Genomic DNA, 16,887 nt, shown 5'->3' on the forward strand with positions numbered 1-16,887 from the left:
CTACTGGTAGCCCAGACAGATTCCCCATGATAATATATTTCTGTGGACATGGGTATCTGTTTCTTATTTTGGTAAATGACTGAATAATAAAATCATTAAAGACAATGCACAAAGCACAGTATAATTCTCACAATTAATGGATATTTTATTTACTTTTTGTAGAAGTGAAGCGAGGATGTATATAATTGTTAACAAAGCCTTAAGGGTAGCAGATTTATATATGATTTGATTTATATCTGACTTGTTTTACTCTTAAATATCTAATGTTCCCTGTTTTATTTGGCAGGAAGAGAGAGAATCTGAAATGAGTTCTAATAGAACCACATGAAATGGATGGTTTTATATGTCAAAATTACTTTCAAAAGTTTTCAAATAATACAGATACTACATATAAAATAGAAACAACCAGAGGTGCCTGGGTGGCTCAGTAGGTTAAGCATCTGACTTTTGATTTTGGCTTAGATCATGATCTCATAGTTTGTGAGTTTGAGCCCCACATTGGGCTTTGTACTGACAGCACAGAGCCTGCTTGGGATTCTCTCTCCTCTGTCCTGACCCCACTTGCTCTCTCTCTCTCTCTCCCTCTCTCAAAATAAATAAACTTAAAAATACAATACAATACAAGCCATTCAATTCATGATCATTAAAGATGATGGGAGAGTTTGTGAAGGGAAGACTGGAACTGAATTTGTTCTGGCCTCATCGTTAAATGTTTGTGTGAATTGAAGAAAGATGCCTTCCCCTTTCTGACACTGCCTGGGGAATCAAGTGGCAGGACTGGAGGCCCTTCTAAAATCCAGCCACATCATCACCTTCATCTTGTAGCACAAAAATACTTTAAAAACTTGTTGCCTCACACCCAATAATTTCTTTTGCCCCAAGCAATTATTCATCCTCCTCTATATCCTCCTAAATCTGTTAGTATAAAATATTCTTATTTCCAGATGAGGAAAGGGCCCTCTCTGTTCATAGGTATGAACTCTTTTAGTTTTACTGAGGGCTGTGTAAACACTTTAGTGGTTTTCTAGAGAACTAAAGGTCATCAATTTAAAATGATTTGAGTGGGCATTGAGGCGGGCACTTGTTGGTATGAGCATTGGGTGTTGTATGTAAGCTAATGTGACAATAAATTATATTAAATAAATAATAAAATAAAATAAAACTATTTGAGGCAGCACGGGGTAGTGGCTAATGGCAGAAAGACCGAGATCCAGATCACCTACTTTTTGTTTTTATTGTTTTTTTTATTTTTCTAATTTTATATTTTATTTTTTCCGGCCTTTTTGAGGTATAATTAGCCAATAAAAAGATGTGTATATTTAAAGTATCCAATGTGATGTTTTGAAATACATATATATTATGAAATAGCTTGACAATCAGGCTAATTTTAATATTAAATCCATCAACACACATAGTTACCTTTTTTTGTGAGGAGAATACTTTTTTTTAATTTATTTATTTTGAGAGAGAGAGCAAGCAGGGGAGGGGCAGAGAGAGAAAGAGAGGGAGAGAGAGAATCCCAAGCAGGCCCCCCACTGTCAGCACAGAGCCCAACGTGGGGCTCAAATGCACGAACCGTGAGATCATGACCTGGGCCAAAAGCAAGAGTTGAACGCTTAACTGACTAACTCATTCAGGCACCCCTGTGATGAGAATTCTTAATATCTAGTCTCTTAGATGATTTCAAGTACACCATACATATTTACTACGGTCACCATGCTGTATATTGTTTCCAGAACTTATTCATCTTACAACTGAAAATTCATATGCTTTGACCAACATCTTCCCACTTCTTCCCCACTGTTTCTCTGTTTCTATGAGTTACATTATTTTAGATTTCACATGTGAGTGAAATCATGCAATACTTGTCTTTCTTTGTCTGACATTCTCACCATAATGCCCTTCAGGTTCATCCATGTTGTCACAAATGGCAAGATTTTCTTCTTTTCATGGCTGACTAATATCTATATTCATAATATATGCATAATATGTCATGTATAACACACACATTTTTATCCAGTTATCCCTCGATGGATGTTTAGCTTGTTTACATATCTTGGCTGTTGTGAATAGTGTTGCAGTGGACATGGGGGTGCAGATATGTCTTTGAGATGCTGATTTTACTTCCTTTGGATATATGCCCAGACATGGGAGTGCAGGATCATGTGGGAGACCCATTTCTAATTTTTTTGAGGAAGCTCCATATTGTTTTCCATAGCAGCTGTGCCAATGTAACACTTCCAGCAGCAGTGCATAAGGGTTTCTTTTTCTCCACACTCTAGCTAACACTTGTTATTTTTTGATTTTTTGATAATAGCCTAGCAGATGTGAGGTGATATCTCGGGGTCTGGAGTTGCATTTCCCTTATGATCAGTGATGTTGAGCACCTTCCCACATACCTGTTAGCCCTTTGTATGTCTTATTTTGAGAAATGTCTGTTCAGGTCCTTTGCCCAATTTTTAATCTGGTTGTTTTCTTGCTATTGAGTTGTAGGAGTTCCTTATATATTTTGGATAGTAATCCCTTGTTAGATGTATGCTTTGCAAATATTTTCTCCCATTCCATAGGTTGCCTTTTATTTTGTTTCTTTTGCTGTGCAGAAACTTTTTAGTTTGAGGTAATCTACTTGTTCTTGCTTTTGTTGCCTGTGCATTTGGTGTTGTATCCAATTCATTGCCAAGACCAATGTCATGAAGCTTTCCTCCTATGTTTTCTTCTAGGAGTTTTACAGCCTCAAGTTTTTAATGTCTTTAATCCATTTTGTGTTAGTTTTTGGCTGTAAGGTAAGAATCCAATTTTGGTGTGTGTGTGGTCTGGCCTGGGTAGAGAATAGCAGCAGAGAACGGGGGTGGAGAATAGCTGTGTACTATCTGGATAACCACCTGCCTGCCCCCATCCTCCCTGTCGGTAAGTAACCCTGACTAAAACTCTATGTAAATAGCATAGACTGGCTTCCTTCATTTTTTGGTCTTGAAGTGCTCTCACAGGCTGGAGGATACTTTACTGACCCTCCTCCACCTTCTAATAAGCATCTTCATTGAAGATTAGTTGATTATATAGGTGTGGGTTTATATCTGGGCTCTCTATACCATTCCATTGTTCTATAATATGTTTTTATGCCAGTACCATACTGTTTTGATTATTATAGCTTTGTAATGTAATTCAAAATTAGGAAGTGTGATGCCTTCAGCTTTGCTCTTAAGACTTCTTAAACTATTCAGCCTTTTTAGTTCAGCCATATGAATTTTAGGATTTTTTTTAACTTCTGTGAAAAATGTCATTGGAATTTTGATAGGGATTATTACGTTGAATCTGTAGATCCTTTTTGGGAGTTCGGATATCTTGACAGAATTCTTCTAGCTCATTGACTCAGGATATTATTTTGTGTTTTCTCCAATTCTTTTCATCAAGGTTTTATACTTTTCAGTGTGCAGATCTTTTACCTCCTTGGTTAAATGTATTCATACGTGTTTTGTTAATTTTGATATTATAAATGGGATTTTTTAGATTTTTTTTTCATACAGTTCCTTGTTTGTGTGTAGAAATGCAACTGGTTTCTGCATGTTGATTTTTTTTTTATACTGCAATTCTACTGAATTTGCTTATTACTCTAGCAGTTTTTCAGTGGAGTCTTTTTTGGTTTTATATATATTAGATTAGGTCATCTGCAAACAAATAATTTGACTTCTTCCTTTCCAATTCAGATGCCTCTTCTTTTTCTTGCCTAACTTTTCTGGCTAGGATTTCCAATATTATGAATAGAAGTGGTGATGTTTGACAAAATTCAACATCTTTTCATGATTAAAACTGTCAACTGACTAGGTACAGAAGGATTTCCCCTTCACATAAAGCCTGTATCAGACAAGCCCATAATGAACACAATACCCAATTGTGAGAAGCTGAAAGCTTTTTCTCTAAGACTAGGAAAACATCACCAATTTTAAGAGAAGCTGGCAAATGATTTAACCTATGTTTCTTTTCTCCTCTGTAAAATTGGTACAATCATCATACATAACTTTGGGGTTATTAGGATTAAATGTGCTGTTAGTATGTGCTAGTAACATTGTCTGACACGTGTTAAGCCTCACTGAAGTATTACCTTTAAGCTTCATATGAACTGTCAAAGGTAGATGCCCACTGTGACAATCTTTAAATTCTTGGACAAGTAACCATAAGCAGCATTTTATTGTAAATGATGTAATAGCAGCACTTCAGGTTTTTTTAATTGAAATATCTTAGTGAAAAATACCTTGGCAAAATCAGATCCCAGACTCACGTAACATTTAAATACACATTTAATAAGCAATTGAATGGCACAACTCCATCCTCATAAATGATATAAGAAATATCCCAAAAGTCAGAAGAGACTTTTTTGTGCATTGCATGGTAAAATTGCCTCCTTGGGGGAAAGAAGGGGTCACAGGTAGCTGTTGATAAATGGTTATAAGAGGATGATACTGTGATAGGATGATCCAACCTTTCACCACCTCAATCAGTCATTTCAAGTGTGGAAAAGTCACATCAGGGAGAGAACAGAAAATGTGACATCAAATTTCAGTTAAGAAAGTGGTTATTGAAATCCTAGAATATGAATCTAATTTCCTTCTGCAATAATTACTCAAATATGATATACATAGAATTATTTTTAGGAATTGACTTTACTAGTTAGGAATTATTTTTAGGAACTGACTCTACTAATTAGTAAAGCCCACACAAGTTAAAGTATCTTCACACAAAGGGACTTTGTCTTTCCCGAGAATATGTTAAATTTTAGACTCTGCACAAATTTACTCTCTGGCACATTTAGATACCTATCTCTATTCTTTATTTTTACTAAAAAAAATATTAAAAATTTTTTAATGTTTATTTACTTTTGAGAGAGAGCATGCACACACCAGTGGGGGAGGGTCAGAGAGAGGGGGACAGAGGATCCGAAGCAGGCTCCACTCCATCAATAGCAGAGAGCCTGATGTAGGACTGGAACTCATAGACTGGGAGATCATGACCTGAGCTGAAGTCAGATTCTTAACCAATGGAGCCACCCAGGCGCCCCTACTAAAAAAAAAAAATATTTAGAACATATTTCTCGAAGGTTCATATCAATTGGATCAAATTACTGTCATTGAAGACATATTGTTCTACCATATAGAATAGAAAATAAAATTTTTGTGAGACAGAGACACAGAGAGAGAGCAAGCGAGGGAGCATGCATGGGGTGGGGCAGAGGGAGGGGCAGAGAGAATCTTAAGCAGGCTACACACCCAATGAGGAGCCCAATACAGGGCTCAGCCTCATGACTGTGAGATAATGACCTGAGCCGAAAACAAGAGTCATATGCTTAGACAATTGAGCCACCCAGGTGGCCCTAAAAAATAAAATTCAAATGGCTAGTATAAATTACCTATTAACATTAAGTTAATCAGCTATATCCCTAATGAATAAAAAAATGAAAAATATACTTTCACTGAATCAGGACCTTTACTGAATTAGGGATGTTTAGGGGTAAGATATCTAAGAAAAGATTTATACTAACTTTTTTTTTAATACAAAAAAACAGTTTTTCGAACAAAATTCATGATGCCAACTCCAAGTCTCCATTTCTCCTTAAGGAGGGAACCCGTCTGACTTGAACTTAGTAATCCTAGCTCTTCAGGTGTTGTCTCAAAGTCAGCAATAAAGGGACTGGGGTCCAATTTTATTTCATTATCTGCAGAAACTGGTGTGAGCCATACTGATTTCCTAAAAAACAAAACAAAACAAAAAAACAGAAGCAGATATTATTGGCATACTTGGTACCAGGTCATTCTGAGTCTACAGGTGGGGACAAAGTTATTTTTTTACCACTGTTTAACACAGTGGCCATTTCAGTATAATGATTTAGGGGTGTGGCACAGGCCTAGACCTTCTGCATAACTGATGATTTGTAATGTTTCAGTAAAGTACCAAAGTGCCCAGTGGAATGGATTTAGAAGTGGATTCCTAAGAACAGTAAGTAAAAGCTGTCAAAAGCTTAATCTGACCCCATGCAGTGGTAGTAAAGGATGTGTGTGTGTGTGTGTGTGTGTGTGTGTGTGTGTGTGTGCAGCAGTAACATTTATGCACCAGTACCCTAATCATATATCTGTTGGCCTTGTTTTCATTTTTTTTCTAAGGAAGATAAGCTGCAAACAACGTCAAAATTACTATCGAAGTAGAAATGCTGTAGTCATCATAATTAATCTGGTGGCCTACGGAGAGGCAATAGCTCCAGGGCGTTATTTCAGAGTGTTTTATATTACTGGAAGCATCGGCTAATATATAGGAATGAAAATGTGTGTGTGTGTGTGTGTGTGTGTGTGTGTGTGTGTGTGTCTGTGTGTCTACAGAATCCAGTGTTAGTGTCAGCTACTCCCCAGAGTATTGCTAAATTCCTCAGCCGTCGATTTGCCTTATGAAAGTAATAAAAGAAGATCAAAGTATTTAACAATAAGAATGTACGTAATGTACACTTAAAAATGGTTATAAATTTTCAATGCTAATTTGGATGTAAATTTTAAAAAATAAAATTAAGAAAATGGTTACAAATTTTATCTTATGTATATTTTACCACAATAAAAAATACCAATTCTCGGGCACCTGGGTGGCAGTCGGTTAAGCACCAGACTTCAGCTCAGGTCATGATCTCATTGTTCGTGGGTTCGAACCCTGCATTGGACTCTGTGCTGACAACTCAGAGCCTGGATCTTGTTTCGGATTCTGTGTCTCCCTCTATCTCTGCCCCTCCCCGACTTGCACTCTGTCTGTCTCTCAAAAACAAACAAAAAATGAAACATCAAAAAATTAAAAAAAAAATTCCCCCCCAACAAAAAGGATTCTGATAACGTTGTAAGATACTATACACTTGCTCTGAGCTCTACCTTCTTTTTTTATGTCAACTATTTCCATATATCAAACAAGGATGAAATCTTTTCCAAGATTTGTAACTCGTAAAACTCAATGTGAATATTACAATGACATGGTAAAGTGTTTCAGTATTCACCATTCCACTTGGTCTCAAAGTTTATGTGGGGTCCCTTTGGGATTCAGCTTCTCAGTTCCACAAAACTGCAAGCAAAGTGCATCTAATGATTAGGCTGATAAACCTTTCCTTTCATGCATTTCCATGAGTTAGTATTAAAATGAAGGACTAGTTTTCTCTTTTTAGTCATTCACTGTATTCACATGGAATTAAACCATGAGATGTATTAGGGAATTATAAAGGAGAAGACATTAAAAAACAGCATCAGGTTTGATTCTTCCACTTATTAAGGCGACTGGGTATCTAATGATTCTGCTTTGCAGTTCAGTTACCGTAAAATAACCTAGTTACACTAGATTGCATATGTTTTGATTCTAAAATAAATATTACATTAAAAAATAAAAATACTCCATATTATTATAAATGTCAATTTCATGTTTGTTTGGAAATACGCTTACGGGTGAGTCAAATCTAAAGTCTATGCTTTGCAGAAGCATCTGATTAGGTAAAGGTAAGATGGATGCTTTCCAAAGGAGTCTGGTCTATTGGACTGACCTAGAGGCAGAACATTCCAAAGGGATTTTCTGGCTCTCACAATGCACAATCCTAGGGTTAAAGAACATCTCTGTTTGAAAAAGGAGGGTATCCTCCGAAACAACCTAGAGGAGCACAATATTTAAGCAGAAGGTACTTCTCGTAACAGGGGAGGCATACATACGTTTGTATTCTAGTTTAAGATTTATGCCTAGGGGCGCCTGGGTGGCTCAGTCGGTTGAGCGTCAGACTTCAGCTCAGGCGTCTCAGGTCATGATCTCACAGCTCGTGGGTTCGAGCCCCGCGTTGGGCTCTGTGCTGATGGCTCAGAGCCTGGAGCCTGCTTCGGATTCTGTGTCTCCTTCTCTCTCTGCCCCTCCCCCAACATGTGCTCTGTCTCTCTCTGTAGTGAAAATACTTCTTCAGTGAAAATACTGCCTCAGGGCAGTTCAAATGATCCAATGAATAGGATAAACCTTCCCAGGATTTGTGACTTTTCCCCTTTGGAGCATCGAATGAAACTTAAAACTGTCTGCTAAGCTTTGGTGAAATACAAGAGGAGCTGAAGGACAATTTAAAGTCGGTTTCCTAACCAGTCAGGAAACCTGTGCTCTTAGGTCCTGTGCACATGGATGGCCCAATGTTCAGTGAATGATAAGGAAGGGACCATGTTGTCATCTGCCCATAAATAACGATAACTAGAAGCAAAATGTAATCCTTAAAACAAACAAACAAACAAAAAACAATAATTTTAGAGCCAGGTATAAAGATCTAAAAAACTACTTCAAAGTTATTTTTAGGGGCACCTGGGTAGTTTGGTTGGTTAAGCATCCCACTTCGGTTTAGGTCACGACCTCACGGTTCATAGGTTCGAGCTCCACATTGGGCTCTGTGATGACAGCTCAGAGCCTGGAGCCTGCTACAGATTCTGTGTCTCCCTCTCTCATTGCCCCTCCCCTGCCTGCACTTTATCTCTCAAAAATAAATAAATGTTAAAAAAAATTTTTTAAGAAGTTATTTTTATAAATAGTACTGTACTCACCTTTGTCCTGATCTCACGGTCATGTACAGGGTATATAAAATCATATGCAGAGGTCTGAATCTGAGTCACAGGGCAACCTGATCCCAGGTGCAATTCATCAGCAAATATATACAGGTCGCTGTTGTGCCCACATGGGCTAACCAAGATCATCACCCAGTCCATTGAACAACTTACTGTCACTACAGAAAGAATCATATAAGAAAGTGTCAGATGTATATTTACATCCAGGAAGAGCCCAAAGAATATTCAGCTCTGCCCTTCGTGGTAAATAAAAGGTATTTCTTTCTCCGGCAAAGGTAATCAAGGCTTACAGAATAACATATAAAGGGTTTTCACATTACTGGTTTTTCCAAAATATCTGCATATTATCCTCAAATAACTAGGCTTCATTTATCTCACAGGGAAGAAGATCAACACATAAGAAAATCATAATCTTCTAGTCCCCTGCCTCCTCTAAAAGAGATTATATTCTAAAGAGGGTGATGTATCTGGGACCACACAGAAGGTACAGAAGTAAATTGCAATGCATTCGAATAGGAGAGATGTATTCCCAGTAATGCTCTTTGGAGAGGGAGAAGGGGAAAGGGTGGGAGAGTAGAATCCTGATCTGGAACAGTCCCTACCAAAGACAGAGCCACAGAGGAAAGACTCTGAAGAGAGAAAATCCGCTGCCTGGGATGGCAGTTCTGTGAAGGTTTCCATGTAAAACCTATTCTTATCCTTTACATTGAAATCTTCAGTCAGTCAGGAATCAACACTATTTCTAATGGACTCATTTATCCCATGGAAGAAGTAAAGACGGACAGTAACCAGAGCTTCTCAGAGCGGTGATCAGAGTTGAACTGCATGGATCCTACTAATGTTCAGAAAGAAAACACAGATTTATTGGCTTTAAAGAGTCATGATTAGTGGTAGGGGGGAAAAACTAATGAAACAGGTTACAAAACTTCCAAAGTGGAGAACAAAAGAGAATGGAGAAAAACAAATTGAAACAATTTAGAAGAAGGCAAAAAAGCCTTAGGGGAAGAGACAAAACATCAAAGCAAACAAACAAAAAAAAAAGGACAAAAATTAAGCCATAGGGGGATCCTGGGTGGCTCAGTCGGTTAAGTGTCTAACTCTTGCTTTTGACTAAGGTCATGATCTCACAGTTGTGAGTTAGAGCCCTACATTGGGCTCTACACTGACAGTGCGCAGCCTGCTTGGGATTCTCTGTCTCCCTTTCTCTCTGCCCCTCCCATGTGCTCTTTCACTCTCTCTAAATAAAGAAAATAAACTAAAAAAAATAAATAAATAAGCAATAAGATGATTGCAATAAATGAACTGCAAGAATATGTCAACAATAATAATAAATGTAAATGAACAAAATACTTCAGGCCAAATGACCAACAGCCAAATGAAGAAATTATAATGTATTTATATAATCAACTTCTAGGTAACATGGCAAATATAATTATAAAGTATCAATCTGAAAATAGTTATGAGAAAGAAGCAAGTCACAACACAAACCTTATATATCTAACGATACAAAGTTGAAATGACAGATAACCATTTTTTATGAAAGATTTTTTTCCAAACAGAGACTATTCTTCGGTAGCCAGTACCTGCCCCACACTTAAGGCATGAGACTCATAACCCAGAACATGGCCCCACATCTCATCTGATACAGCCTCCTCATGTTTTGCAAAAGTGGAAGTAACCGGGTTTAAATCTTATCTTCCTATTTCGACGCTAATATAAGTTGCTCTAACACAACCTGTCATCCAAGCTAGGATAAGTACTTTGAACTTGGATTTCATTTCGTAATTATCTTTATATTCACAGCTGCACAGAACCCAGGGAATGTTGAATATACATAGTTTGAATTGTAGTGCTTGTTGATAGTACCACCTGCACCCGGAACTTCCAGATGAGCAGAAATTACAGAACCTCCCCCTTACTGTTTAACAAAGGGAAGGGGTGGGAGAGAGTGAAAGTCTGACTGGCCATCCAACCTATAGGAAGGTAACCTTCTTACAGCTGGCTGGATAGGGCTTGAATTCTATAGCTACCCAATTATTAGATTTTGAAAAAACTGGTTAAAACTGCAATGCAATTTATTCACGAGTCAGTGAAGGCCACCGAATGGGAAGATTCACAGGATGAACAGAAGTTCTGGCAGTTTGACGGAGTGTACTCAGAGCCTCAGTCCAGTTAGTGGACTGGGCTGGACTGGTTCAAGTGAATGTGCACACAAGGTGGCAATTCTAGCCAGTAACTGGAAAGTTAAGCTACAGTGGTTTGGGATGACATGTAAGACAAATTTCCCATACTCCCGAGGTCTCCTAGGAGCTGTAGGTGTTCTAAACAGAGCCACAACCAAAGCACTTACATGCTTTGCAGCCTAACAGAACCTGGAAGTAAATAAAGTAGTGACCTCTTATTCCAGAAATAAGTAGTTCAGTCACTGCTGAAGTCCGATCAATGCCTCCTGTCCCCCACCAGCATCTCTCTAAAGGCAGAAGAAAAATTAAAAAAATTGGGGCACCTGGGTGGCTCAGTCGGTTAAGTGTCCAACTTCAGCTCAGGTCTGATCTCACATATCATGGGTTCAAGCCCCGCATTGGGCTCTGTGCTGACAGCTCAGAGCCTGGAGCCTGCTTCGGATTCTGTGACTCCCTCTCTCTCTCTCTCTCTCTCTCTCTCTCTCTCTCTCTCTCTCTTTCTCTCTCTCTCTGTCCTTCCCCTGCTCATGCCCTGTCTCTCTCTGTCTCTCAAAAAATAAATAAACGTTAAAGAAAAAATTTTTAAATAAAGTAAAGCAACAATAGGAGTATGCTAACTAATACTCAGGTGTAGTAAGTGGCTATTGTCTCCTGCAGAAAGGACATAAAGTGATGAGTAAATTGATAAGGGCTCCAAGTCGAAAGCCTTGCTTAAAGGCTGCCTTTGGAAGGCATATGTGAGCAGATCTGTGATCAGAAAAATTGTTAGGAAGATTTTCCTTCCTAAAGCAATTAGGATCACCTGTCATCGGCGTTTTCCATTATTTATGCCGATCTCAATAATATACCACACGCCATATATGATAATGGCAGTCTGAACATCATCTAAAAATTAAATTACCTGTGCCATGAAGCACAAAGCATACACCTGATTGACTTTGACCCTGTACTCTTCACAGATGTGCTGAGTAAACTGCCCCTCTATGGTAGCTGTAGAAATATTAAGAGCTGGAGGATGATCTTCCCACAGCAAAAGCTCATTAAATTACCTCCCAGATGACTCTTGCATCAATTTAGGAATTGACAACAGGTAGTCATTGGAGAAATAGTCAAACAAACGACTTTAAAAATGACTATCTGCTATCAATATTTATTACTTCTCACTTCATACTTCTCACAAATAAGTCTACCATGACTCTGAGCAAGCCAGTCCTGTGTCAAGAGGCTAATTGTCTATTTATTATCTTCTTTCCTAAAGCACTGGTGCTTTCCCATTCCCCTTCCCATTACATTCCCATTACAAAGTAATAATAGAAAGTCGGATCACACAATGAAGAGAATGGCTAGAGGTTCAAACCTTGATGAGGAAAGCTCCCCCAAACAGTAATAGGGAGCAGTAGACCTTGGAATACATTCAGGATATTCTTAAACACTTTGGAGGACCTAAGTCTTCCCAGGGTGAAAAAATATTCATATGCAATGAGCAAGAGATTCCAACACTTCGTAAGCCAGTAAGTTCTGGCTCTTTACAGATAAACCATCAAGGAAGTAAGAAAATTCAGGGAGATGGTTTATGGGGAAAGTGGCATTGGAGAAAGCAGGTGTTCTACATTAGTGACTGTCACCTCCAAATCACTCCATGGGTTGGAAATATTATCCTACGGTCACCTAGATAAGAGTATCAGAAGGATCCTTCCTAGAGGAAAAAAGATTGCGACAGTTTAAAGATGGATTCAACAGGATAAGGGGATATGAACATACAGGGAGTCCAGGCTTCTGTTGCCACTTATTTTTCTCATACTAATCTTAGTCTGACATTATGAAGTCGTGCCTCTAGTATCTGAGAAATCTGAGGGAAAGCCCGAGGAACACATGTAGCTGCCACACAAATTGGCTGAAGTAGCTAGAATCTTCCTTGCACCTGAGCATCATAGATCCCAGCCAGGCCTCAATGCCCTGCTTCCTCACCCCAGATGACCCCAACGCCCTGTGCTCCCCACTCCAGGTGCCCCCAATGCCATGTGCCCCTCTATCCTAGATGGCCCCAATGCCCTGCATCCCCTTACCCCAGAGGGCCCTGACATCCTGAGTCCCCCACTCCAGATGGCCTCAGTATATTGACTCAAGTCTCCTCGGCCCGAAAGCATTTCCCTTCCAGCTGCTTGTAAGATCTGAACTCTTTGGGAGGAGAGTTCCTGCATGGAAAGCGACCATAAACTCCTCCAAGAAAGTGTTCTTTAGAACTGGCCTCTACCATAGATGCTCTCAGTGCAAGGCCAAATCAAGGCGGCAAGAAGCGACCAGACTCCTAAAGCCATAGAGACCTTCATCTGGACAGACCCCCAGCCAGGACTTCTCAGGAAACAGGAAGTGGTGCGGCCTTACGTGATTTTATGCGGCATCCCACACTCAGCTGTCTTCATTTTCCTACTGATTTAGATAGGGCATGTGACACCCTCTCAATGTCAACCACCTAAAAGCTGCAACTCTCCAGATTTCCCAAACACTGACTCTCCGAAAGGCATATCACACAAAAAGTGCTATTTGATAACAGACGGTGTCTGCATGAGGCCTGTTGAGACCATCTGGGAGGCTAGCATGGCACATGACATTTCCAGTACATGCTAAATAGTAGGCAATTATTGGCACCAGCTGATTTTTGGGTGTCCAGCTAATATGTGGAACAGCCTAAGTCATATACGTTTGAAATCAAAAGATGATTATTTCTTCTTTTCTCTGACTTTGGCTGGAAGAATCAGCAGCAGGGATAATAAAGTGACTTGCCCAGAAACAAACATCCCCAGGAGGAGACAGGGACCTATAGAAAGCCATCTTTCATGGCATCAAGGAAATCTAAAAATCCGTCTTTATTGATATGTCCATAAATTAATGTTTTAGTTAGTTTAGCCAGGTCAAGCCTTAAAAGTATTTACTTATAACACAGGAGAATAATGTTTTTTTCATGCTGAGATTTCTTAGAAAAGAAACATTTATATTCATGTATTTTGTCCCCTTGTGCCATATATATAATTTTATGTATAATAAATATATATATATATATATATATATATATATTCATTCCAGTACTCAGAAGTTCCAGCTAAGCATTTTTTAAATAATTTTTTCCATCCTGTTTTTGTTTTGTTTTTTAGAGTTTATTTATTTTGAGAGAGAGAGAGAACGAGGGAGGGGCAGAGAGAGAGGGAGAGAGAGAATCCCAAGCAGGCGCCACACAGTCAGCACAAGCCTGATGTGGGGCTTGAACTCCCAAACGATGAGATCATGACCTGAGCCAAAGTCGGAGGCTTAGCCGACTGAGCCACCCATGCACCCGAAAGTTCCAGCTAAGCATTTTTTTTAATGTTTATTTATTTTTGAGACAGAGAGAGAGCATGAACGGGGGAGGGTCAGAGAGAGAGGGAGACAGAATCGGAAGCAGGCTCCAGGCTCTGAGCCATCAGCACAGAGCCCGACACGGGGTTCGAACCCATGAGCTGTGAGATCATGACCTGAGCCGAAGTCAGATGCTTAACCGACTAAGCCACCCAGGCACCCCATATGTTTATCTTTTAAATCATTCCAGTAGAAGCATCTAGTATTGTTCTAGAAGGCATCAGAGTCTACTGCTTAAGAGCTTCTACTGCTTAAGAGAGTTTCTCTGCTCTCAATTTACACAAGTTTGGGAAAATTAGTTAAACAAGCTAAGGCTCAGATTCATACTCTGTAAAAAGGAGGTAATAATACTATTTCCCTTGTAAGTTTATTGTGACTATTAAAAGGGATAACAAATGTAAGCAGTCTAGCCAAAGCTAATAGCATACAAAAAAAAAAAAATATATATATATATATATATATATATGTGTATGTATATATATATATATATATATATATATATATATATATATATATAAACAAGGTACATAGTGTACAAAAGTACATATATTTTCCTCAAACCTGAGTGCAGTGAATTCAGGTTTTATATACTTTTCCAAGGAAGCCTTCCAGGCCAGGAAAGAGGCAGATGATATATTCAAAGTACTAAGTGAAAAAACTGTAGGTGTTCAGCATTTGTGACTCTCAAAGGACTTCTTAAATTCTTATCCTCAATTATTATTTTTAAAGATGCTGGATTCAATACCACAGTGTTTCAATACTATATATTTCTGAATCTGTTTCATAAACGATATTTTTCTAAGCATATGCATTCATACATGGGGCAACAGTTTGGGAATCTTTTTTTTTTTAAGACTTTAGGATTGCTTATGAAATGTGAGAATTTTCATCTGTGCACACTTAGAAAAACTTGCTTGTCATATATGCTACCCCAATAGCTTTTTACTTGTAAACGTGAGATGACTTCTAAGTCCTCTAATTGTCTCTTTAGACTTTCTGTCTCTTGAAAGCATCTGCTAACATTTTACTAAAGAAGTATTCATTGAAACCTCAAAAAACAAGAATTATTTATTTAATCTTCACTTTCAAATATACTGGCCTAAAATGGAAGTTTTCCATTTAGATAGTCAGGATTCATTATGCAGAGAAAATGTGTACTTCAGGTTTTCTAGAAAAATTCAGACTCCAAGTATTTCATCAAAATGATAGTAGGAACTACCTAAAAATTTCAGAAATGTTAAATCCAAATTACGTGTTTTATACTGCATCCAGAAACTGAATGTCATCTTTTGTCAGCATATGAGATTGTTGCCAAATTATGAGCAATTTTGTTTTAAAGAAGATCTGAAGGTCGATGATTCTGAAAAACTAAACTCACGAATAAATTAGAGCCCCAGATTTGCTATAAATTTATATCTTCTTCATTTGCCAATTACATGTTCCATTTACTATTTTCAACTAAACTTGCCCATCTTGGATTTCATGGTAGCCTGAGACCAAACACTTATAAATTCTCAAAGGTCTAACACCAGAATAGACAAGAAAAAACAAAGACAAAAAAATCAGTGTCTGATTAGCAAATAGTTCCAACTAATTATCTTTTTAAAAAGAAAACATCAGGTAGTTGATAATCAAATAACAAATTTATTTATTCAAATAAATTTTAAAACCACCTAGAACCAAAGCCTATTTTATTGATTCTGTTTTGACTCAAATAGGGGAAATCAGTCTTCTGATTTCCAGACTGTAATCAGCAGGCAAATCTCTTATCTCCCAAACCAGGACTCTCTTGACTGCACAAGACGATTCACCAATACTCATTTTTCATTTGATTTTCTTAGCATCCATAAATGTAATAGCTGGATTTAATGCATGAATACATCAAGTTAATGTTTGAGACTTAATTTGTACTCAGCAAATGTGATTTCTCTTACTCAGGAAGGCACTTTGTTTTTAAAAGTTGTGTAAGGAATTACAAATCAAACCCACAGCATGCAATCTCCAAATAACCTAAAAACAACACTTTAATAATCTAACACATTTCTAGCAGTGGTATCTAAGAAATGATCTATGGTCAGGGGAACATGAATACGCACAAAAATAGCACCCCATAGTGGGTAGCCTGTGCAGAAGACCAAGAAAAACGGGCAGAAGGGACGAAATATGCTTTGTAAGGAACCATAAAAACACCCAGAGCCAGAATTGTTGCTCCATTCAGGATCTGGACGGCCTATAAGAAGGAAAAAAGAAAAAAAAAAAACATAATGGTCATGTACTAGTGTCCATGGAGAAGAGACCATTTGAATTTTCTTCAGAAAGGAGATATCAGTGCTGGAAATGATGACAATGTCAAGCTTAACTGAGACAGTGCATGTGTGTGGGGGAAGGCGGGGCGGGGGGGGGGGGGCGGGTAGACAAAGAGAGAGGGAGGAAATGAGAGAATCCCAAGCAGGCTCCACACTCAACGCAGAGCCCCACGAGTGGCTAAATCTCATGGATCATGATCTGAGTCGAAATCAAGAGTCAGATGCTTAACAGACTGAGCCACCCAGGCATCCCAATAATGTGTGTCTTAATGAAAATATATTTCAGTTTTTGTCAGTATGGGCAGTAGGAATGCAAGATAGGATTTTTTCCTCTTTACTTACTGTATTTGAGGTTCTAGAAACCTCCAGACTTATTGAGGGTGATCATCTAATGTACTGGCCAATTTGAGG

General features: G+C 38.3%; 1 protein-coding gene across 1 annotated transcript; it reads right to left on the reverse strand.

Annotated features, from left to right (window-relative positions):
• Window positions 1-5,478: 5,478 nt before the first annotated feature.
• On the reverse strand, window positions 5,479-13,095 carry OOSP2 (oocyte secreted protein 2). The gene is made up of 4 exons (XM_053899195.1): window positions 13,032-13,095; window positions 8,574-8,752; window positions 7,553-7,656; window positions 5,479-5,739 (listed from the first exon to the last, which is right to left on the reverse strand). Exons 1-4 carry the CDS (start codon window positions 13,093-13,095, stop codon window positions 5,541-5,543), a joined length of 546 nt encoding a protein of 181 aa, XP_053755170.1. The 3' UTR covers window positions 5,479-5,540.
• Between the last annotated feature and the right edge of the window lie 3,792 nt (window positions 13,096-16,887).

This window comes from Panthera pardus, unplaced genomic scaffold (genome assembly GCF_024362965.1).
Source record: "Panthera pardus isolate Hobbes unplaced genomic scaffold, ASM2436296v1 HiC_scaffold_12, whole genome shotgun sequence".
NCBI lineage: Eukaryota > Metazoa > Chordata > Mammalia > Carnivora > Felidae > Panthera > Panthera pardus.

What these genes read in the sequence shown, in the direction of transcription:
- OOSP2 (XM_053899195.1), bottom strand. Translation starts at nt 13,095, where the DNA reads ATGGCTTTAGGAGTCTGGTCGCTTCTTGCCGCCTTGATTTGGCCTTGC. An exon ending in TTGCACTGAGAGCATCTATG is followed by an intron (nt 8,753 to 13,031) that starts GTAGAGGCCAGT and finishes TTCTTTCTGTAG; the next exon opens with TGACAGTAAGTTGTTCAATG. An exon ending in ACCGTGAGATCAGGACAAAG is followed by an intron (nt 7,657 to 8,573) that starts GTGAGTACAGTA and finishes GTGCTCCTCTAG; the next exon opens with GTTGTTTCGGAGGATACCCT.